This window comes from Asterias rubens, chromosome 21 (assembly GCF_902459465.1).
Source record: "Asterias rubens chromosome 21, eAstRub1.3, whole genome shotgun sequence".
Classification (NCBI taxonomy): Eukaryota; Metazoa; Echinodermata; class Asteroidea; order Forcipulatida; family Asteriidae; genus Asterias; species Asterias rubens.
In genome coordinates, this window is record NC_047082.1 from 5,830,225 (window position 1) to 5,855,192 (window position 24,968).

At 38.5% G+C, this 24,968-nt stretch overlaps 1 protein-coding gene across 3 annotated transcripts in view; it reads right to left on the reverse strand.

Moving 5' to 3' along the window:
- Positions 1-4,982: 4,982 nt before the first annotated feature.
- Positions 4,983-24,968, reverse strand: part of LOC117304909 (harmonin-like) — a 103,725-nt gene continuing 83,739 nt past the window's right edge. For 2 of the 3 annotated variants that reach the window (XM_033789556.1, XM_033789558.1), the window contains 5 exons: positions 17,372-17,485; positions 16,307-16,463; positions 14,811-14,920; positions 9,621-9,682; positions 4,983-5,876 (listed from right to left, as the gene is read on the reverse strand). In XM_033789556.1, coding sequence (XP_033645447.1) covers positions 5,864-5,876; positions 9,621-9,682; positions 14,811-14,920; positions 16,307-16,463; positions 17,372-17,485 — 456 coding nt within the window. In that variant the 3' untranslated portion in view covers positions 4,983-5,863. The remainder of the gene's footprint in view (positions 5,877-9,620; positions 9,683-14,810; positions 14,921-16,306; positions 16,464-17,371; positions 17,486-24,968) is intronic. The other variant, XM_033789557.1, reaches the window with a different exon arrangement.

The following is a 24,968-nucleotide window of genomic DNA, read 5'->3' on the forward strand; positions in this document are numbered from 1 at the left end:
AGCCACCAGCAGTGGTGCAAAGTCTTTAAACCCTGTTGGAGAACCCGTTGAATGGCTGCATTATACATGTATATATAAAGTATACTTGTTTAACACGTTTCTGGTTTATTTTCAAGACAATCCATTATCTTGATCATCTATAGAAGACCCATTTCTAATTGTTCTGATATAGTGTTATTGTAAACAATGGGAAGGTTAAGCGAAAATAGTACATGTAGTTGTTCTTTTTGGGGGAGGGGTCGGTTAATTAGGAGTCCGATCCCAAAACATGATATTGTGATCCATATTGCTTGTAGTTCTTCCTCCATGCGGTGTCCATAGTGTTGTTGGTGAAAACCAGTAACAGTTCCCTTACAGACAACATTATCATTGCAAGCTAGTGTCTCCCAATCCTTTAGGTACATCTTTTATGTTACATTTTAATAGACAAGGTATCGTTTGAAAAGACACCTAAATCCTTTAGGTACATCTTTTATGTACATTTGACAGACAAGGTATCGTTTGAAAAGACACCTAAATCCTTTAGGTACATCTTTTATATTACATTTTACAGACCAGGTATCATTTGAAAAGACACCTAAATCCTTTAGGTACATCTTTTATATTACATTTGACAGACAAGGTATCGTTTGAAAAGACACCTAAATCCTTTAGGTACATCTTTTATATTACATTTTACAGACCAGGTATCGTTTGAAAAGACACCTAAATCCTTTAGGTACATCTTTTATATCTCATATGTACAGAAAAGGTATCGTTTGAAAAGACACCTAAATCCTTTAGGTACATCTTTTATATTAGTTGAACAATCAGCTACTGGACTCATTGTTAAACTCTATAGACGTCAATGGTCAAAGTGTGTTGGATCTTCCTGGATCTTTGGGCGGAGTCAGCAAAGCAGAGCTTTTTATTGGCCAGGAGCTTAATGAATGTTGTACGTACGTGCAAAACGCATGAACACTACTCAACACCAAACTTGTGACCGACTTCCTCAACCAGTTCAAAGCATGTTGTCTAAAAAGCAACAATGTGAATGCACCCTTGGTTTCCTCTACCCAATGCTTCTAGAAATCATCCTACATTTTACCTCTAAATTACATGTTAGTCCCCAACTCTAGCACAAGAGGATTAAGTGTAATTCCCTTTTTTTTTTTTTTTTTAGAAGGGGCTGTTTGTTATGTTGCAAATTCTTTCTGGCAATGTTAATTAAAAATGTTGGGAAAATATATTTCTTTTAACATATTTGCTTTGATGAATCACATTTCCTGTGTATAAGTGCTTGATGAATAAGGCGCAGTACCCTTACAATACAAAAATAAGACTTGAGTATTAACAGATAAGAGTGCATGAGACGCAACACAACTTTTACACGCGCATCTGTAGATACATGTGTAGGATGCAGTTAATTTTGTTAACCTTTAAAACTCAGATAAGACATGTCTTATAGTCTTACATGTACATGCAGGAAATCACTGTACCCTAGCAGCCTCACACTCTTTTAACTTATTAAACAAATGCTGGCCCCCACATTGTTTGACCACCAATCATGAAGCACACATTCTCACATCAGAAAGCTTGAGTATAAAATTTGATTTTACAAACTTTTTTTACCTTTTTACTTTTTTTGTACAGGCTTGAGTGTGTTTTTGGTGAGCTGCTTTAGCAGAATGCGAGCCTATGTAATACCTATTTTGTCCGGCCGGCCGTCCGTCCGTCCGTCCGGCCGGCCGGCCGTCTGAACTCAGTGGAAATGTTAAAGTTTTTGGTGTAAATTTCAGTCTTTGAGTTGAGTTGTTTTTGGTATGTAAAAGCCCAAGTGAGATTGTTATATATACTTGCCAGTCATTTTTTGTAATTTTCAGCTATGTTTTACAATAGTGTTGAAGTTTTTAGAATAAAAAAATGTTACAGTTTTTGGAATAAAAAAAAATGTTAAAGTTTTTTGAATACAAAAAATTTTAGGCTCAAACATTGACATCTGGATTTTAAAGAACAAACTCAAACTTATATCTTGAAGTTTTGAAATAATTTGTTTAAACAAAAGTCAATCTTTCTGTCACTGGTTCCAGTTGACTGAGCTGATCAACAATGAAAAAACCTTAAATGGTCATAACTCCTTATTGCAATGATGTACTGATTAGAAACTTAAATCAAATATTGATACATATGAAAAGATAAAACTCAAAGAGTGCATCACTGGTTCCAGTTGAATGAGCTGAAACAATGAAAACCTTAAATGGTCATAACTCCTTATTGCAATGATGTACCGACTTAAAGGAACGTTACAGAATTGATAAAAAACAGAAATTGTGAAGATCACAGATTTATATGAAACTTACATGGTCTTATGATGACTAGCGGGGTGTCGCGTGCACGACAACCCCGCTAGAAATCATTGTATATAGACAAAATGCCGCAAATGTAGCGTCGTGGGTGGGGGGGGGGGGTAAGTGAAGGGCAGGGTCGCAACACAATTCACCGTGCTTTTGTGAAATCGTATACACTTGCCCGTATTTCTTTCCGTTTCTCACTATTTGTCGATCTCCCCATATGATATTTTCCAGTTTCGCCACGCGGGTCCCGCAAGTGGTGGACCCGCAAGTGGTGCTTTACCAGTCCCGTTTATTTCCCGTTGTGTTTTTTTTTTCTAAGTTCAGTTTATTACTATTTTTTTCCATTTCCGGTAGGCCTATCATATCCCCGGCCCGGTTAAATTGTTTGCCATTCCCAGTCCTGTTATACCCCGCTGCGGCAGCCGCTAGAAATCATTGCGAATATAATTCTGCAAGTAGCGTGGTGGGGGTGGTAAGTGGAGGGACACTCTGAGTCACGACGGAACTTTTGGTGCTTTGTGAAATTAGAAAGCGTACACTTGCCCGTCTTTTAAGAAAGATGTTTCAAAAGATGGTCAAGAATCGAGTTGTGGCGCCAGGTACATTGTAAATCTGCCTTGCTTGAGGGATATTGAGCAATGATTGAGAATATGGTGAATAGTTTCTCCGTTACCGCACAATTAACAATTAGTTTCGATCTTTTGCCCCATGTCTTAAGATAAGTAAAGGTTGGCAGGATGTCAATTGAAGCACAGACTGCAAAACTCAGGACACCCCTTGGAAGAACATGAGTTATGGATTTCCAAGTTTGGTCAGCATTTTCTGTCTCAATAAGTTTCAGAAGATTGCACTGTTGGACAAGTGGTTTGATGTAATTTCGCCAAAACAACACGATCGGTGGTTACAAGATCTTTGACCATTTGTTTGAACTTTGGCCAACCCATTTCACTCTGAATCTCGGCAGCTTTGGTTGTACATGTATTTTTCGTGCCAACGACTCGAACCGTGTTTATTATTTTTCCGCTTCCATTTTGACTCCCTGGCAACCTTGCATTTAAAAGCATTAACTACACGACTATCGGCTTTAACCATGCATTGGGCATGAGCCAGTGTATGTGATTCCATATACATGCAAGTGGCAGAAAGATTAAGCCCGTCTGGGCTATGGATCACAGCTGGGGTTGGCCTTTTGATGGAAGACCGAGCATAGCCTTGATAGTATTGGTGTGGAAATGATCAAGTTTTTCCAGCTGAGTATCAGCTGAGTTCATGGACAGTCAACATGTACATATCTCAGAGATGGGGTGGCATACTGAGTATAAGACCTTTAGTTTAAACTCATCCCATATCATACACTTATGGATGTTTTCAATAGTACCCTCAAGTTGAAAAATATCATGAATTTCCTTGGATTTACCCTTAAATGTGATATTACTACGGAGGAATTTTTCTGGCGCATCATTCAGGGACTCGAGGACAACATCACCAATAGCAAAGGTTCACGCTTCAGCTTTGCCACCAGGGATGGAGTTGGACTTGCATTTAACCGGCTTAAGCGTGAGCCCCATAGATCGAGTGATATCATTGATTTCATTCATAATTGTTTGATGTCTTCTTTTGTGAGACGTAGCAAGACAAAAATCATCAGAAAATGGGAGGATTATGCAACGACTTCCCTCTAGATCATAACCATATTTTTATTTATTTTTTCACTTTTTAGCAAATATCAAAAAGTTTTTCCGGTATTGGGTTTCATGAAATCTGGAAGTGCTTTGTTTACATTTATTTTACTCAAGTTTTTTTAGGAAGTTGTGCATTTTAACAGCCTGGTTAAATAAGGGAATCAATGTGTGGTGAAGAGGTTTTCAACTAGTGGTTTAATCCCAATGAAGCCTGGTTCTTGATAATTTTACCGAGACGAAGTCGAGGTAAATTATCAAGAACCAGGCCTCGGCGGGTTTAAACCACTAGTTGAAAACTGATTCAACACACTTTGATTCCCATTCATAAATACCTTTTCGGTCAAAAAACATCAACACTTATGGTCAAAAAGTAAAATAAATTATTATTATTATTGTTATTATTATTTATTCGACCACTACAAGTTACAACAGTCAAGTTACAATAACACAAGAACATTAACGGAAAAACAATTATAAAAAAGCAAGAAATTGCTTGTCATTGTTCGCTTGATTTTAAACTTATTTTTATATCTTGTTGTTTTTGCTGATTATCTATATTTTAAATGTTTCTCTGTATTAGCGCCATGGAGCATTGTTTTCGATGGATATGGCGCTATATAAATGTTTACTATTATTATTATTATTATTATTATTATTATTATTATTATTATAATAAATACAGAATTAAATAAAAGAATAAATAAGGTTAAATTAAAAATTTAAATTTTTCAATGATTTCTGTTAACACAACACCCCTCCAGCTATGAAATGGTAAGACCCAGTCAAGGCCCTTGGGTAAACAACTCTTTATAAGGGAATGCTGTGCGCGTCGTGCATATCGCGTGATGGCACAACTGTCTCGGCCGTTGATCTCGACCAATAGGAATGAAGAAACTGTCTTGCACATGTGCAAGCTCGCGTGTCACGGCCATGTTTCAACACTTTTTACTGGTCATAACAAAGGTGTATACACACCCACGTGACCAATAGGAATAGCGAAACTGTCCGAGGTATTTATGAATGCCTTTTTATCTTCCTTTGGAGCGTTTTTTCCAAATGCCTTTTTAGGAGTGCATTCCTGGCTGATCTTGTTTTTTTCAGGGCCCTTTTTTCAGAGCGATGAATATAGCTCGTGATTTTTCCTCTTTAACGAATTCCAGTTTAGAAACTAGAAACTCAGAAAGAGTTGGTGTAAACAAATCACCTGCTTGGGCTAGAGTGATGTCCCAGGAAGAGACTTTGAAATGCAGTGGACCTAGTAGTGCCTTCACCTCTTGGTTGTATTGTGTCCAGGTGTTCGGCATTAAGGGCGGTAGCTCAAACACAAAGCGGCTTTCACATGGAACAATAGCTGTGGACACAATAGTCCTCCCCATGTAGACTGGGGTGTTTTCCCGCTGGTGGAATCATGATGTTGTTCAATGACAGAACTAATGATGAAAAATAGGTGTCAAAATCTACCTTGTACAGTTCCGAAAGATAAATTCGAGTTCAGCACAATCCTGGTTATACTAGAAGACGGTGGTTATGTCGTTTGATGAAAACAGGGTGGCCACAGGTTCCCAAGCAAAATTTGCAGGAGCTGTTAATGGGAGCAGCTATCTAAGATATTGCTGACCGCAAAGGAAAGTTCTAATGTGATGCTTTTTTAGGTAAGGAATCCAGTAATAAACGCTTCATCTACCAGCCTAAACAACAGTTTCCTTATTCTGCTGCTGTTTGCTGCATTATTTCATCCAATTGCTTAAAATGGCACACTTCAAGTTTCTCTTTGATTTAATAATTGAAGCCCTGACGTTATCAAAGGACTCCAGTCTTTACAAGTTGATGCAGTTGATCACAGGTCACTTAGAAAAACGTTCTGTCGCACAAACAAAACACAAGTAAAAAAAAAAAATTAAAGATGAAATCTTTAAAAGAATATTGAGACAGAATGATGTATGAATGAATGGACTGTACTATAACTGCCTCTACATCATTCCTCCAAGAAGACAGATGATTGATTTATAAATCAACCATCTGTCTCCATGAATGAATGATGTAGAGGCAGTTAGAGTACAGTCCATTCATTCATACATCAATCATCTGTCTCCATGAATGAATGATGTAGAGACAGTTAGAGTACAGTGCATTCATTCATACATCAATCATCTGTCTCCATGGAGGAATGATGTAGAGGCAGTTAGAGTACAGTCCATTCATTCATACATCAATCATCTGTCTCCATGAATGAATGATGTAGAGGCAGTTAGAGTACAGTGCATTCATTCATAAATCAATCATCTGTCTCCATGAATGAATGATGTAGAGGCAGTTAGAGTACAGTGCATTCATTCATAAATCAATCATCTGTCTCCATGAATGAATGATGTAGAGACAGTTAGAGTACAGTGCATTCATTCATACATCAATCATCTGTCTCCATGGAGGAATGATGTAGAGGCAGTTAGAGTACAGTCCATTCATTCATACATCAATCATCTGTCTCCATGAATGAATGATGTAGAGGCAGTTAGAGTACAGTGCATTCATTCATAAATCAATCATCTGTCTCCATGAATGAATGATGTAGAGGCAGTTAGAGTACAGTGCATTCATTCATAAATCAATCATCTGTCTCCATGGAGGAATGATGTAGAGATGGTTAGAGTACAGTGCATTCATTCATAAATCAATCATCTGTCTCAATGGAGGAATGATGTAGAGGCAGTTAGAGTACAGTGCATTCATTCATACATCAACCATCTGTCTCCATGGAGGAATGATGTAGAGACAGTTAGAGTACAGTGCATTCATTCATAAATCAATCATCTGTCTCCATGAATGAATGATGAAGAGGCAGTTAGAGTACAGTGCATTAATTCATACATCAATCATCTGTCTCCATGAATGAATGATGTAGAGACAGTTAGAGTACAGTGCATTCATTCATACATCAATCATCTGTCTCCATGGAGGAATGATGTAGAGGCAGTTAGAGTACAGTCCATTCATTCATACATCAATCATCTGTCTCCATGAATGAATGATGTAGAGGCAGTTAGAGTACAGTGCATTCATTCATAAATCAATCATCTGTCTCCATGAATGAATGATGTAGAGGCAGTTAGAGTACAGTGCATTCATTCATAAATCAATCATCTGTCTCCATGGAGGAATGATGTAGAGATGGTTAGAGTACAGTGCATTCATTCATAAATCAATCATCTGTCTCAATGGAGGAATGATGTAGAGGCAGTTAGAGTACAGTGCATTCATTCATACATCAATCATCTGTCTCCATGAATGAATGATGTAGAGGCAGTTAGAGTACAGTGCATTCATTCATAAATCAACCATCTGTCTCCATGAATGAATGATGAAGAGGCAGTTAGAGTACAGTGCATTCATTCATGAATGTGTTAATGAATGCACTGTACTCTAACTGCCTCTGCATCATTCCTCCAAGGAGACAGACAGATAGTTGATTTATGAATGAATGCACTGTACTCAAACTGCCTCTACGTCACTCATTCATGGAGACAGATGATTGATTTATGAATGAATGCACTGTACTCTAACTGCCTCTGCATCATTCCTCCATGGAGACAGATGATTGATTTATGAATGAATGAATGCACTGTACTCTAACTGCCTCTACATCATTCCTCCATGGAGACAGATGGTTGATTTATGAATGAATGCACTGTACCCTAACTGCCTCTACATCATTCCTCCATGGACACAGATGATTGATTTATGAATGAATGCACTGTACTCTAACTGCCTCTACATCATTCCTCCATTGAGACAGATGGTTGATGTATGAATGAATGCACTGTACTCTAACTGCCTCTACATCATTCCTCCATGGAGACAGATGATTGATTTATGAATGAATGGACTGTACTCTAACTGCCTCTACATCATTCCTCCAAGAAGACAGATGATTGATTTATGAATGAATGGACTGTACTCTAACTGCCTCTACATCATTCCTCCATTGAGACAGATGGTTGATGTATGAATGAATGCACTGTACTCTAACTGCCTCTACATCATTCCTCCATGGAGACAGATGGTTGATGTATGAATGAATGCACTGTACTCTAACTGCCTCTACATCATTCCTCCATGGACACAGATGATTGATTTATGAATGAATGCACTGTACTCTAACTGCCTCTACATCATTCCTCCATTGAGACAGATGGTTGATGTATGAATGAATGCACTGTACTCTAACTGCCTCTACATCATTCCTCCATGGAGACAGATGATTGATTTATGAATGAATGGACTGTACTCTAACTGCCTCTACATCATTCCTCCAAGAAGACAGATGATTGATTTATGAATGAATGGACTGTACTCTAACTGCCTCTACATCATTCCTCCATTGAGACAGATGGTTGATGTCTGAATGAATGCACTGTACTCTAACTGCCTCTACATCATTCCTCCATGGAGACAGATGGTTGATGTATGAATGAATGCACTGTACTCTAACTGCCTCTACATCATTCCTCCATGGAGACAGATGATTGATTTATGAATGAATGCACTGTACTCTAACTGCCTCTACATCATTCCTCCATGGAGACAGATGATTGATTTATGAATGAATGGACTATACTCTAACTGCCTCTACATCATTCCTCCATTGAGACAGATGATTGATTTATGAATGAATGGACTGTACTCTAACTGCCTCTACATCATTCATTCATGGAGACAGATGATTGATTTATGAATGAATGCACTGTACTCTAACTGCCTCTACATCATTCATTCATGGAGACAGATGATTGATGTATGAATGAATGGACTGTACTCTAACTGCCTCTACATCATTCCTCCATGGAGACAGATGATTGATTTATGAATGAATGGACTGTACTCTAACTGTCTCTACATCATTCCTCCATGGAGACAGATGGTTGATGTATGAATGAATGCACTGTACTCTAACTGCCTCTACATCATTCCTCCATTGAGACAGATGGTTGATGTATGAATGAATGCACTGTACTCTAACTGCCTCTACATCATTCCAGATGATTGATTTATGAATGAATGGACTGTACTCTAACTGCCTCTACATCATTCCTCCAAGAAGACAGATGATTGATTTATGAATGAATGGACTGTACTCTAACTGCCTCTACATCATTCCTCCATTGAGACAGATGGTTGATGTATGAATGAATGCACTGTACTCTAACTGCCTCTACATCATTCCTCCATGGAGACAGATGGTTGATGTATGAATGAATGCACTGTACTCTAACTGCCTCTGCATCATTCCTCTCCATGAAGACAGATGGTTGATGTATGAATGAATGGACTGTACTCTAACTGCCTCTACATCATTCATTCATGGAGACAGATGATTGATTTATGAATGAATGCACTGTACTCTAACTGCCTCTTCATCATTCCTCCAAGAAGACAGATGGTTGATGTATGAATGAATGGACTGTACTCTAACTGCCTCTACATCATTCATTCATGGAGAGAGATGATTGATGTATGAATGAATGGACTGTACTCTAATGCCTCTACATCATTCATTCATGGAGAGAGATGGTTGATATATGAATGAATGCTGTATACATGTACTCACACTTCCTCTGCATCATTTCCAAAAGGAGACACAGCTGTTATAAGTCGCACAACCTCAGTACCCTGTGTTTTGGAAACAGTCACTTACTATTATTTGTGTTATTTATTTGTTGTTATAGTTAATCTACTGTTCTTTATTTTGTTGTTGGTGTTATTATTATTGTTGCTTTGGTTGTTTCAGTTGTTGCTGCTGTTTGTTGTTGCTGTTATAATTTTTTTTATGTTATTATTATTTGATCATTACAAAGGGAGTTCTTTAACCATGCTCGGGCCTTTATTACACGGCAACGACCCTGCATGGTTTTAAAGCCCGTTAAAGAACGAGTCACTACTCTTTTATTCCTATTCATAATTGCCTTTTTGATTAATACATGTTAGGTGTAATAAATTAAGAAACTCTCTGAAACATATCCGTTTCCGACGTGCTTGAGCTTGGTATGTATATATACGACGTCCGTTTGTTGCATAGTTATGACTGGGACGTCTATTTCTGACAGTTTCCAGTGCCGTTCGTGCGCGTATAGTCATGGTGCAAGGCGTTCTCGTTTTCCTTTCACACACAGCGTGGCCAACTCACCAACAGCGACGGATCGCCTGTAACAAGAAACGTCTTGCACCAAGACTAGCGCGTAGTATCCGACTACAACCTGTTAAAAACAGAGCTCCAGCTGGTCATTATCAACTGTTTAAACACCCCCACTACACGTGACGCGCTCTCCACCATTAGGAATAGCGAAACTGTCTGAGGTATTTATGAATATAGGTTTTCACGGCCAATTTCAGCAAAAAAACATTCAATTTCATTTAGAGTTCCTGCCTGTAAGAATGTACCAAGTGGTGATCATGGGTTCTCAGATCTTCTTTAAAAAATTAGAGTGATACATCATCATACATGTACCAAACGATAAATCCAAAATATGTGTTTTTCAGTTGACGCTTTCAGTTTTTGAGTTATCAGTTATCAAAGTTTTTGCCAAAAAGTCCTCGTAAAACGAATAGTGCATTCCCTGTAAACACAAGAACGTCCCAACAAAAGTAAAACATTTTTTTAAACCTCCAGTTGGGCTTATAACAAAAGTATATTTATAAAAACTTGGGATCTCGTTGGCGCGTTACTTTATGCGGACCTGAACCTTTGACGAAAAGTGCCCTCGTGCCATTTTCAACGCCTCATAACTCAATGCGCCTATAAGATCCCATGAATTAAACAAGTTCACATGAAAGAGCTTGTATCCCTAATAGTGCTGGGCGAATATTGAAATTTTGTTATTCGGATACCGCTGGCCTACTATCCGAAATTAACCGGATATTTGAATAGTTTTTTCGCCGCTAGAGGGCGCTATTTAAAAATATATATCTATATATATTAAAACAATATTTTGTTTTGCCGCTAGAGGGTGCTGTTCGTTTGTGAATGAGATCTTATGGGCGGATTGATATTAGTTATAGTTATAGACAGTGTCACTCGGCTCATTCATAAAAATGACCGGATCTAATTTAAAGATGGCGATTTGCTTTTTCTTTTGATCGTGATTGACTCTACGTGAAGGAAAACTTTTGTAATCTTTGAAATACGCCGGAAATGTCATTGTTTTAACTCTTCACGGAGGTGAGCATAGTTAAATACTTAGTTTATGCTGTTTTATGCTGTCTTATAAGAAGTTTCATAAGGATTCAGACAAAACATTCATATCAGTTGTCGCCCGACGTCTGCGGATATTCGGATATTAAAGAATATCCGGTTACTTTGTTGTAATTACAGAACTATCCGGTTTAAAAATAGGTATTCGCGCCCTATGCGGATATCCAGTTAAGAAAATAAAGGCATTCGCGGTTACGGATAAAAAAACCTATTCGCCATTAACCGGATAATCAAATAATTCACCCAGGCCTAATCCCTAAAACAAATTTAAGTGCAAAGTGCGTGGGATCTCGTTGGTGCAGAGAGATAATAGAGGTCAAAGTTCAAATTTTACCAATATGTTGCGTTTTCGCATCTCCGAAACTTCGCGCGCCAACATCAAACTTTTTTTTATGGCAACCGGGTGTTGGAACAGTTTTCATCTAATGACAAATAAAAAAAAGAATCTTGGGATCTCTGCAATTTGCATGTCAAATTTGTTTTTGAAAAGTATTGCCATTCCACACATTTTGGTCTAGAATTGGCACAACATTCACTTTTCTCATCACTGTAAGTATCTGTGCCAACAAGATCTCATCAATGTTTTCTTGTATTTGGTTAAGTTGAGTGTTCCTAAACAGGTTTCAATGGGAAACTTCAGACTATCTGCCATTCATCAAGAGAGGGCGCTCTTCACCAGGTAATGTCAACAACTTAGGAATAGGAGAAGCGTGGTGACGGTCACTGACAGCAAATACCTTGTGTTTTGCGTGTTTTTGATTTTGTATTTAGATTTAGCCAAACTGTATTTTGTTTTTCATAACACAATGCCAGCATATATATAAACCGCACTGTTCTGGAATAGGACGTACTGGACACGAGTCTTCTAGGGTAATTAGCAAAAATTCCAAAATGCTGACCTACAAAAAAATTGAGAAGAAATCTGAAGTTTAGTGTATGACAATGTATCTGATCAAGAGGCTGAGAGACTTCTAAATATTTTTTGAGTATTTTTGAATTTTTAGCATTTACCATTGTTTGCTATAGGAGTTGTGCACCCTTACCTGGTAGGTCTAGTGGCAGAGCTTTCAAAAAGTCTCCCATTGAACAATACTCGGGATCATGTTGGCCCACCAATATAACAACGGTCAAAGGTCATATGAAACTACACATGCCTATTTCGGGCGATTTTGCATCGTCTAGAAATCCATGCGCCAATATGATCTTATTAAATTGTCTGCATTTAATGATTAAAAAGATTCTCAGCAACACATAAAAAGCAAACACCAAATAGGATTTGAGTGGTGCTAACAAATATTACAGATCAAAGGTCACAATATGTGCCTTACTTATGCATTGCTGTGGCAACCGAAAGTGAGAAATATCCCCCAATTTCAAAATGTTGGCAAACCATGAAGGGGATGGGTCTCCAAAAAAACTTTTTTTCCAGATATAGATTGGATTTGTTTTCACAAATGGTGTTAGTTTAATGTTGGTGAGTAACTGTTGCCAAGGTCAAAGGTTACAAAGAATTTGGGTGTTTTTGATATTTTCTTTGCTTTAGCCGTGATATATTGTTTGCACTGGTATGTTGTTTTTTTTGTTTTTCTGTTAATTTCGGGACCATTTTGAATTAGAAGTTAACAAATGTTTCAAAGGAAACAAAAGCTAACAGTTATAAGGGGTCATTAAACAATTTAAAAGCAACTTATGTTATTCTCGAATGCTTCAATTAGTCTGCCCCTACATGTACCTACATTATCCACTGCTCTACATTATCCACTGCTCTACATTATCCACTGCTCTACATTATCCACTGCTCTGTACCGTTTACAGGCAGCCACCCTTTCATTCAAAATTGCTTAGGCCTTTACTTGGAGATGCCAAACTAGTGTAGAAATAAGTTTTCCCACAAGTATCTGCATTTGAATAGGCAGCTATACGAGTCAGAAAGCACATATGTAAGAATTTGAATTTGAATGCAAACATTTGGAAAATGTTTGCTCATATACTCGTAACAAAATTGCTGCTGGCTTTTACGAAATTTAATGATTCTTGCGGCCTAGTGAAATTGAAAATACTCCTTTTGACTTTTAAATGCTGATTCAACTGAGCATTCGTTTTCAAACGCAATTGAATGAGCCGGGAGTTACACTGTAAAATGAGTGGATTTTTGTTGAAATTGGCCGTCCCGGGAAACCTTTATTATTATCATTATTGTATTTACTTTTGGGGATATTGGGGTTGTTTGTTGTATTGCTGACAATGTTTCCATTGCGGAAATCAGACTAGCAGTCAGGATTTTATGGGTACTGACTTTGACGTTATTTTAGACAGAAATAGTTATTTTGGACTATTGGTAAATGAACACCATGTACATGTACACATATAAACTTTATAACAAAAGAGCGTAAATCATTTTGAATGCCTCAAAATCAAGTATCAAGGTAATTGTGGACATAGAGCAAGGACCTTAATGCGCTACATGTATGCTGTGGAGAAGCACACTATTGTAATGCAATTGCAATTGCAGCTAGTACAAACATTTTTAAAATCATTCATGATATTGAATGAGTGACCACCTGTGACTTCAAAGCGAACAGTCATTTGTACATGTAGCTGTGCACAGCCCCAATCATGGGTACACATTTGTTCCCCATTTTGTGAACAAGTTTTAAAACCACTGATGTAGCAGTTATCTCAATGTCATTTACATCAAATAACAAATGCTGTGTCGATGATGAATAAAAAGTGTTTTGAGTTTCTCAAAATCCAAGATCTTCAAAGAGTTACTCAATACTACATGCATTTATCTGCTGTTCGTTTGGTGTCTTAGTGACCAAAAGTGTACATGTGAATGTGGCTGTGCACAGCTTCTTCTGACGCAAAGCTTGCTGTAATCATGGAGGAAGGAAGAGAAGGAGCTCGAACGAAGGTCCTTCAAAAGTCGAATCCGTGGTACCGCGGTTGTTTAACGACACCCCATAATCACCCACATACCTTATACAGACAATGGGCGACCTGGTGTATGTGAGTTTGCGCGTGCGCACTTGGTTCTTCACTCAACCATGGTGTCGTATGTCGTATGGATATAATACAGAAAAAACTATTTTTTTGAGACCTGATAGAAATTGTGTACACTTGTGCCCACCTAATCGAAAAACACAATTGAATATCAACCACCCTCTTGTGCTAATACCCAAATTTTGAACCACCGCTAGTGACCGGAAAGTCACAAAAAATGTAAAAATATGCCATGTTTCAGTGGAACACCACAAACGGTAAATGAAAACGTGTATATTCACAATTCTTGTCTCCAATTATTCAACTTTACACGAAGGCAACGGTGCAGAGCAGCGGTACCGCACGTTATGTACAAAGAGATCTAATCCTGCTCGTTAATCGGCAGTCCAGCTGGAGGTCTCCTATCTTTTTCCACCGGTCAGACAGGGGCATTGTCAGGGTATTCTTTTGTTACTCTGCGGTTTTGCGGGTCGTTCGAGCTCCTTCTCTTCCTTCCTCCATGCTGCAATCAAACATCAAGTATAACGAGTAGAAATCAAAACTCACATCCATGTTAGTCATTGCCTCTTTCAAGATATCTTGAGCAGACTTTAACGAGATATCCACCATACTCTTTCCATCCACTATCATCAATTGATCGCCTTTCAAAATTGCACCTGTCATCATAGTAAGAAATGAGGCAAATCAGTGGTTTATGTAAGAAGTTCTCATGATATTATCAGGGGCACTTATGTACATGTATGAAGAGATTATAAAGCTTGCATTGAAAGTGTTTTATTCTTCCCTCTTAGATTTCGTATTCCTCTCATGGAGGAAGGAAGAGAAGGAGTTCGAACGGCCTGCCAAACCGCAGAGTAACACACAAGATGTTGCCTGGCCGAACCCAAAAGGTAACTCAACCCATGCCCAGTCTAGTATTCTCTGACCTGGGCTGAGAAATTAAAGACTAAAGAAACGTCACTCATGGAAAAGAATGTACTAAATGGTCATTGCATGTGTCACATCAAGTATCTGAACAAAAGGAACTGGTTCAACGGGTTTTGCCAACAAAGTATACCAGGGATGCATGAATGTATTAAAAGTTTGATAAAGGAACACCAATTGAAAAGATACTAGCTGTCAATCTCAATAGTCACTGACCTGGACTAGTCCACATCCTCCACAGGGTAGGAAGCTGAGCACTGAACAATACAGTTGTATTTTCACTACAATTATGTACACCTTTTGATGCATTACCAATACTGAATACAACTCTGGCAAAGGTCTAGCTGGTTTAAAAAAGTTATACCGATGATGTCACCAAATGTAAGAGCGCCTTCTAGCAGCAGATTAAAAACATCTCAAAATACACATCTACTATATGTCTGTGGCAGAGTTTATGATAATTTCTTCAAAATTGGTATATATAACCTCCTTCATAATAGTAACTTAGTGGAGTCTTAGCTTGATGACGTCATCCTTTTGAAAAGGAGCACTTTTCAAAGCTGTATTTCTGCCAAACCAAAAGTTCGACTGAGGTGAAACTTGGTGAATTGTTGGTCAAGGACATTCTTCTTAAACTCAAAATGACGTCATGATGTTGTTTTGACTATTTTTGCAATTTTGATAAGTTATTACAAACCTTGAGAACAAAGCAAGGTGCAACATTTATTTTTTGCACCAAGCTCTTATTTTACTCCCGGAAACCGAACACATAGTTTGTGTCAAGACAAACTCTCAATGTCTAGTTTTACATAACAGCAGCTTAAAATTACTTGAACACATGTTTGTGCCTATTAAAACATTTTTGTTTATTCTATAATACAAACCTGAGATCAAGTTCTTTTTTTCAATACAATTTAACACCTTTACGCTGGCCTGGTCCAGAAACCAACTCATATAAGAGGCCAACATAGAAGGTTATTTTATGTAAATTTACAGTTCCATGTGCATCACTGCAAATAATACATTAACAAATGCATCTACACAAATGGTTATCATTAAAAATAAAAAATAAAAGTACATCTATAAAACAACAAAACTAAGGGCCAACAATTAGTTACCACTTTGCTGAGCTGCTCCATCTGCATAGATTTCTGAGACAACAATTCTTCCAGCAAGAGGTGAACCAATGCCTCCTTCAATAAGCATCTGCAATGGTCTGTCCTTTACAATCTCAACCTTACAAAGTGTACGTCCATCAATCACTCTGGAGCTAAACTACAAAATCAAAAACAATATGACACAAAAACCAATTTCAGAAAGTTTAATATCTTTTTATTCAGTTACATGTACTTAAAGGCAGTGGACACTATTGGTAATTACTCAAAATAATTATCATCATAAAACCTTTCTTGATTACGAGTAACGGGAAGAGGTTGATAGTATAAAACATTGTGAGAAACAGCTCCCTCTGAAGTGATGTACATGTAGTTTTTGAGAAAGAAGTAATTTTCCACGAATTTGATTTCGAGACCTCAAGTTTAGAATTTGAGGTCTCGAAATCAAGCATCAGAAAGCACACAACTTCGTGTGACAAGGGTGTTTTTTTCTTTCATTAATATCTCGCAACTTCGACGACCGACTGAGCTCAAATTTTCACAGGTTTGTTATTTTATGCAAATGTTGAGATACACCAACTGTGAAGACTAGTCTTTGACAATTACCAATAGTGTCCACTGGCTTTAAGCATCAAACTAAGTTTTTAAAAAATAAAAAATGATGAATGATGGCTGTTTATTGCTTCATGAAGTACTTTAATCTTAAATGAAATTTACAAATTTAATCAAGTGAAAAAAATAGGTCACATGCAGTTTACATTTGAATTTGATTTAGAGACCTCAGAATTAGAATTCGAGGTCTTGAATCAAGCATCTGACAGCACACAACTTTGATTGACAAGGTTATTTTTTTTTCTTATTATTATTATCTCGCAACTTCGACGACCAATTGAGCTAAAATTTTCACAGGTTTGTTATTTTGTGCATACATGTATGTTGAGATACACTAAGTGAGAAGACTGGTCTTTGACAATTACCACTTATGTCCAGTGTCTTTAGTGTGGACATAGCTTTTGTGTGTGTGGTATCATGCAATATGATTGAAACAGTTTGAGCAGAAGATAATACCAGAGTATAAGGATCTTTGCTCCACCAAGGTCCTTGTCCATAGTGTGGTTGCTGCAGGGCTGAACCTTTGCTATCTCCCGTCTTTTTCTCAACACTAAAACCTCTGTACCTCTCCTGAAAATAATATAAATTACATAACATACATGCACCATAGTAAATGAATGGTACCAATGATCAATAATTAATATTAATAATAAATGATGGTAATCACCAAGAGAACAAAAACAAATTGTACTGATATCTTCACAGCATATTATTTATATTATATAGTGATTTTGACCCCAAAATGTAGATGAATATTGAAGATCAAAATCTGGTGCAATAAAAATGTTTTTACATGAAAAGAAAATTTGGCTCTATACAGACCAAAAAAAACCTGCGAAGTATGGCGTACATGTATGTGTGTGGCTAATTCATGGAGCGGCTTAGAGTGGCATATTAGGAGTTCATATCGACGAAATCCTCTCATGGAATAAACATACATGTACAGATACCTTGCGTTGCAAAATCTCAAAAAATATAGGTGTTATGAACAGATTAAAATTGTTTCTATCGAAATCCATCCTATTAATGTTATAAAATTCCTTTATCCTTTCCTATCTTAATTATTCAATACTTAGCTGGGGTAGCTAAAATTCACAATGTACGAAATTGTTTCTTTAACAAAAGAAAGCTGTTCGAATTGGTACAAAGTCTAGATTTCTAGAACACACAACTCCTCTGTTTGCAGAACTACGGGTGCTTAAGTTGGCTGACTGCTAAGCTTTAATTTAGGTAAATTTATGTACAAATATAAATGTGGTATATTGCCTGCCAATTTCAATGATTGTTTTACCCTATCTTCATCAGTTCATTCACATAACACTCGTGGTGCATCAAAGGGTGATTTTCATATAACCTTCGACCGAACTTCATATTCTAAAAACAGTCTTATGTCAAATGGTATAATATTTTGGAACAACCTCCAAACCAGCATAAAGCAATCCCTCATGCTTAAAAGTTTCTCAAGGAAAATTAAAATGTCTTTCTTAAAATGTACATGTATGTACAAGACCAAAAGTGATAACTGTCAAGTCATTGTAATCATCTTGTTGAGCTCAAACCAATGTAACTGGCTGGTCTCGTCCGTCTGTCTGTCTGTCCTTGTCTAGTCCTAGTCATGTCTGTCCAAGGGTAAATTTTTAAAAAGCCACATGCTTCAATTTTTCCCTGCATCTTGGTAATAGTTTAACGGAGTATAGCCATGTTATAATTATGTCTCAATTCTGTAGACATAATGATTGAATTGCATTTGATGCTTTTGTTGTTGTTGCAAATATTGAAATAAATGTCTAAACACATACTTACTCATGTTTACATGGTGGCATGGCTTATTCATGGTACAGCTTATACACGGTGGCATGTATATATTATGTCATGGCTTGTTCATGGTATGGCTTTCATGGTGGCATACACGGTAGCATATTTATGGTATGGCTTTTATGATGACGTGGCTTATTCATGGTATGGCTTTTATGGTGGCATGGCTTATTCACAGTTCGACTTATACACGGTAGCATATTCATGGTATGGCTTATATGATGACATGGCTTGTTCATGGTATGGCTTACATGGTGGCATGGCTACATGGTACGGCTTACACGCGGTGGCATGGCTCATTTTATGGCTTATACGGTGGCATGGCTCATTTTACGGCTTATACGGTGGCATAGCTTATTCGATAAGGCTTGTAATTAACTGTCAACGGAGGATCATGTGCAGGATCGAGAGTGTGGTCTATTATGAAACAGGTCACGGGTCAACTGAAACTACTGTTTTCCATGTGACATCTCCTTTTCCTTCATGTTTTTTAAAACACATTAAAACAACTTTTTTTTAAAGTGTAATGTACATGTAAGCTACACAATTTTCCAACTGTCCAGAGAGCTCATAATTGATAGTTCTTGTAGTTGCAATACATGTGATGTCTTTGAGCGAAAGCTAAAAGTTCAATCAACTAAAATACTTTCTACTTTTTTGTTTAGGAAAAAAAACAAAAAAAAACGGTCAATCGCCTTTTTTTTGGGGGGGGGGGGCGGAACAGCATTTTTTTTTAAATGGATGTGAAAAGTCACATAGTAGAGGACCAGATTTAGACTATTGAGTCACACTAATTGCAAAAATTTGTTTTATTGTTGATTCTTGTTTATTGGGTGGTTATTGATGACATATCCAAAATCGGACAAGAGTTTCAAGCCAGAAGTGACCTAGTTTGCATATTTAAATTAGGTGGTAATTAGCAATCTAAAGGTCAATCTTCAGCCAAAGTCAGAATACACCTTGATTTTCGGCCATTCAACATGGTTGCAAAGAGTCTCAAAGTGTGACAATCAAAATAACTACACCCAACATTTGATGATCAAGGTACCACTCATACAGGGTTTAATTGCAGACCAAAGTGTACAATGACTATGTACATTGAAACCTGATGATCTGGGGGGAGGGTGAAGGTTTGCTACCAGAGAAAAGGGACAACAATCCAGCTCCTGGTCGATTTTTGAAACACATGAAGTTGACACCTTGACCTTTGACCTAGCTGGTTAGGTAGGTCATTTGAGTGAATTTTATTTCATGGAATGTCATTGATAGAGGTCGATTGGTACAGGGGTAATTCATTCATGGTATTTATTACACTGTCATTATATGCCATGCTATGCCATGCAAATGCATTTGAGTGGAGAAATCCGATTTTGGATATGTCATCAATAACCACCCAATAAACAAGAATCAACAATGACTCAACATGAAAAAAATGTCTAAATCTGGTCCTCTATAGGCTGGTGGGTTGTGGTGGGCTAGGGGTTTGGGCATTGACTTTGGAGGGGTGGAGTGTTCTTCTGGGGGTTTTGCTGCTGGTGTTTGCTTTGGTTGCAACTGGTGTTGTTATCTGACAAGGTTACAATGGTCTTAATCTGCTGGAGTGCGATGAAGAGGTTTGTTAGCTTCATGCGTGGCAAGACGCAGATCTCTTCTATTTCTTCTGTATTTGCAGCCATGTGTTGGACCACATAAGAGCAAGGTGTTGAGTGATGATCAACGACTGTTTCTGGGAACCAGCGCTTTGAACCAGGCAGTGGTTCTATAAAGAGCCGACAATGGAAACATGTGAATTCTCCCGAAGTGTTCCACGACATAGGCACTCATTTAGCAAATCTAGAAGTTGATCATGACTGCTTGGATTCCTATGTCAGCCAATATGAGAGTACAGTCAGTGACATCTTGGATAAATACGCACCTTGGAAAACGAGATCAGTCAAGGTCTGAACTGAAGTCTCCTGGTTCAATGATGATATTCGTACAGCGAGAAAGATCTGTCGTCAACTGGAGCGGAAGTGGCGGAAAAATGGCAAATTGGCAACACAACGACAAGAATATCGCAACCAATGTAAAGTAGTTAGGAATTTGATCAACCAGGCAAAGATCATCCATTATTCATCTCAAGTACAAGAATCCTCAGGAGATCAAAAGAAGCTCTTCAAGATAATTGGTAAGTTGTTGCTCAAACCCAAAACCCCTGTCCTTCCATCCACCTACAATAACCAGGACTTAGCAAACGAGTTCCAGAAATTCTTTGTCACCAAGATTTCAGACATCCGCTCATCATTTTCATCAGTCCCTTACAACGTGCCGCAGACATTGCCACATCTTCAACCAGAGTGTAGACTATCTGTGTTTGAGCCTGCCACTGTTGCTGAGATTCAAAGGGTTATTATGAAATCTCCTTCAAAATCCTGTGAGCTGGATCCAGTATCAACATCCATGATAAAGCAAAACATTGATATATTTGTACCATACATCACTAAGCTTGTAAACGAATCTCTCAGTTCCGGTTGTTTCCCCGATAGCCTCAAAGTTTCCTACATCAGGCCGCTCATCAAGAAACCAAACCTGGACAAGGAGATATTTAAAAACTACAGACCGGTTGCAAACTTAAAATATCTTGGAAAAGTCATCGAACGAGTAGTGTCATCACGTATTTCTGATCACATTCATACTTTCAACCTGTCCGACGTGTTCCAGTCAGCATACAAGCCTTTCCATGGGACCGAGGCTGCACTAGTCCGTGTGAGCAACGATATTCTCTCTTCTATGGACAATGGTAACCTTACAGCACTAGTCCTGCTAGACCTGAGTGCTGCTTTTGACACTGTTGATCATAACATCCTTCTCTCTCGGCTCCAGAATCACCTTGGCATAGAGGACACAGCCCTAGCATGGTGCAAATCGTATCTCCACAATAGAACTCAGCATGTATGTATTGGCACTGCAATATCCGACCCTGTTGTTTTGAACTACTCTGTGCCACAGGGGTCGGTACTCGGCCCGCAGTGGTTTACGCTGTACACTTTACCGATTCGTGACATCATCCTCAAATTTAATCTGAATTACCATGTGTACGCAGACGACACTCAGCTATACATCACGTTTAAATCTTCTCAAGAAAACGCCAATGCATCTATTGCAAGACTTGAGAAATGCATCCAAGAGATTCGACGTTGGACACAACAAAACTTCCTGAAGTTAAATGATGATAAGACAGAGTTCCTTTTATTTGGGTCACGTCAACAGTTAACTAAGGTTTCAGTGCCATACATCTCCATCGGTGATGCTCGGATAGCTCCCTCGCTAAAAGCTCGGAACTTGGGGGTTATTTTTGATTCATCGATGACACTTCAGCCACACATCAACAATATTGTTCGTTTATCATCATATCACATCAGGAATATAGGTAAGATTCGCAAGTACTTGGATAAAAGTGCCACTGAAAAGGTCATTCACGCATTTGTTACTTCTCGTCTTGACAACGGCAATGCTCTTCTATACAGTCTACCTAACAACCAGATTTCCCGACTTCAACGGCTCCAAAATACTGCTGCCCGCATTGTGACACTGTCTAGAAAATCCTGTTCTATCACCCCCATTCTGAAACAACTACACTGGCTCCCTATCTCTCAACGAATCATCTTCAAGCTGATGCTCATTGTCCACAAAGCTCTAAATGGCAAGGCTCCCCACTATATTTCTGAACTGCTTCAAGTTTACACTCCATCAAGGAATCTTCGATCAAGTTCCATGCTTCTCCTCATTGAACCCAAGTCTCGACACTCATGGGGTGACAGGTCTTTTTCTTCAGCCGCGCCACGCATCTGGAACTCTCTACCACTTAATCTTCGATCTTGTGTTTGTACCGCAAAATTCAAGTCTCTTCTCAAAACTTATCTTATGTCACAGGTTTTCAATGACTAATTTTGTTGTGTCTGTTTTTCTTTGTGTTTTGTTTTGGTTTTTGTTTTGGTTTTACTGCGCCTTGAACACCCAGCAGGGTGGATATGTGCGCATTACAAGTCTTATTATTATTATTATTATTAGTGGGGGACTTTGGACTGGATCTCCAGAGATGAGTGCTGGAAGGTTCCAACCAGTTTTCCTGCGTAGTAGTACTGTTGTCTGATTTTTTTCATGGTTGAAGCAATGCTTTACCTCTGGGTTGGTAAATAGCTTCGGTTGTAGTAGTGACTTTGATGTACTAGCTTGTTATGGGTTGGTGTCCCATCAGTAGTTGGACTAGAGATAAGTTGCAGCTGACTAACGGTGTTGTACAATAATCGAGAAGAGCCATGCATCTGTCTGGGCACTTCTTCCATAGGCATTTCACTGTTTGTACTGCCCATCCTGCTTCACCATTTCACTGTGGAAAGGTGATGAAGTGATGTGGTGAGTTTCATAGTCCTTGCAGAAATTGTTGAGCTTTGATAAAGAGTATTGAGGTCCATTTTCTATTCTCAATTTCTCTGGAATACCGGTATGACGACAGAACTGTGTCTTCAGTGTATCTACAAAGGCTGCTTTGTTCATATTGGGCAATAAGTCTACCTACATTGATTTTGAGTAATAGTCGATGGTGACGATGTACGGCTGCCGCTCAAAATCAAATAATATGTCACAGGCTAGTTCCCTCCATGGTATGTCAGGAACCTTGGAAGGCTTCATCAGTTCTGCATGTTGATGGTTCTGGTTTGAGTTACACAGATGACAGTCTTGAACAAGGTTTCAAGTTTGTTTAAATTTCATCTCTTGAAGTCCAGAATTGTCTGATGGAGTGCAGAGTTTCATCCTTTGTGTTAGGCCATCCCTTGAGGATTATGGAATGCAGCTCATATACATGTAGCTCGTCCGCTGTGTGCACTTATGGAACTGTGCGTATCGTACTGGCCTTATACTACAATGAAGTCAGTCATGTTTACTACTACTGGTTTTTATGTCTGATGGCTCGGACTCTGGTAGATTAGCACGATTGAGTGCGTCTCCTATCGGTATTTCTCGGCCAGGCCAGAATTTGTTGTAAGTTAGATAATATAACGTAATAGTATAATAATAAAGACTTGTTGTGCACATATCCACCCTCAGCTGCTAGGTGTTCAAGGCACAGTAAAACAAAACAAAACAAAACAAAAGAAAACAGACACAACAAAATTAGTCCTTGAAAACCTGTGTCATAAGATAAATTTTGAGAAGAGATTTATATTTGTGGTACAAAGACAAGATCTAAGATTAAGTGGGAGAGAGTTTCAAAAATGACATCATGGAACTTGTTTCTAGGCGCAAAGGTGTGTTTTTTGCCCTGTTAGACCTCAGTGCGGTATTTGACACCGTTAACCACCGCATCTTGCTAAACAGGCTCATGGATGAAATGGGATTGGAGGGTAATGTGCTCAAATGGATTGGGTCCTACCTTTCTGGAAGAACAACCAGTGTATGTATTGACGGCTCGTTTTCTCAACGTCTTGACTTGAAATATGGCATACCACAAGGATCGATAGTGGGCCCCCAACAGTTCAACATCTACACCACTCCAATTGGCAACATCCTGCGTAAGTACAACCTTCAGTTTCACATCTACGCAGATGATATACAAGTGTATTCTTCTTTCGACCCCGGCAACCACAATTCCATAATACAGTATCTGCACTCTCACAGATGTCGACATGCATTGATGAGATCATGTCTTGGATGATTGTCAACAGGCTCAAGCTCAACGAGGAGAAGACCGAGTTCCTTGTGGTAATCTCTGATCACCTTAAGCACCTCCTGCCTGCAGTGACTCTCCGTATCGGTACCAAGATCATCCAGCCCTCTGAGAGTGTGCGCAATCTCGGTATTGTGTTTGACACTTCCTTGAGTATGAATGCTCAAGTAACATCCCTGTGCAAAGGTCTCAACTACCAGATGCGCAATATCTCTAGAATCAGAAGATTCCTCGATAAGGACACCTGTCATCTTGTTGTCCGTGCTCTGATTCTTACCAGGCTTGACTATGGTAATGCCTTGCTGTTTGGGTCCAACTCAACAGACATACAGCGACTCCAACAGCTACAAAACTGGGCTGCTAAACTTGTCTGTCGTGCCCAAAAGCATGACCACGCCACACCATACTTACAAGATCTTTACTGGCTGCCGATTAGGGAGAGGATAACCTTCAAGATCTTGGTTTATGTGTATAAATGCCTCAACAACACAGCTCCTGGCTATTTATCCTCTTGCCTGTCTCTCCATCGGC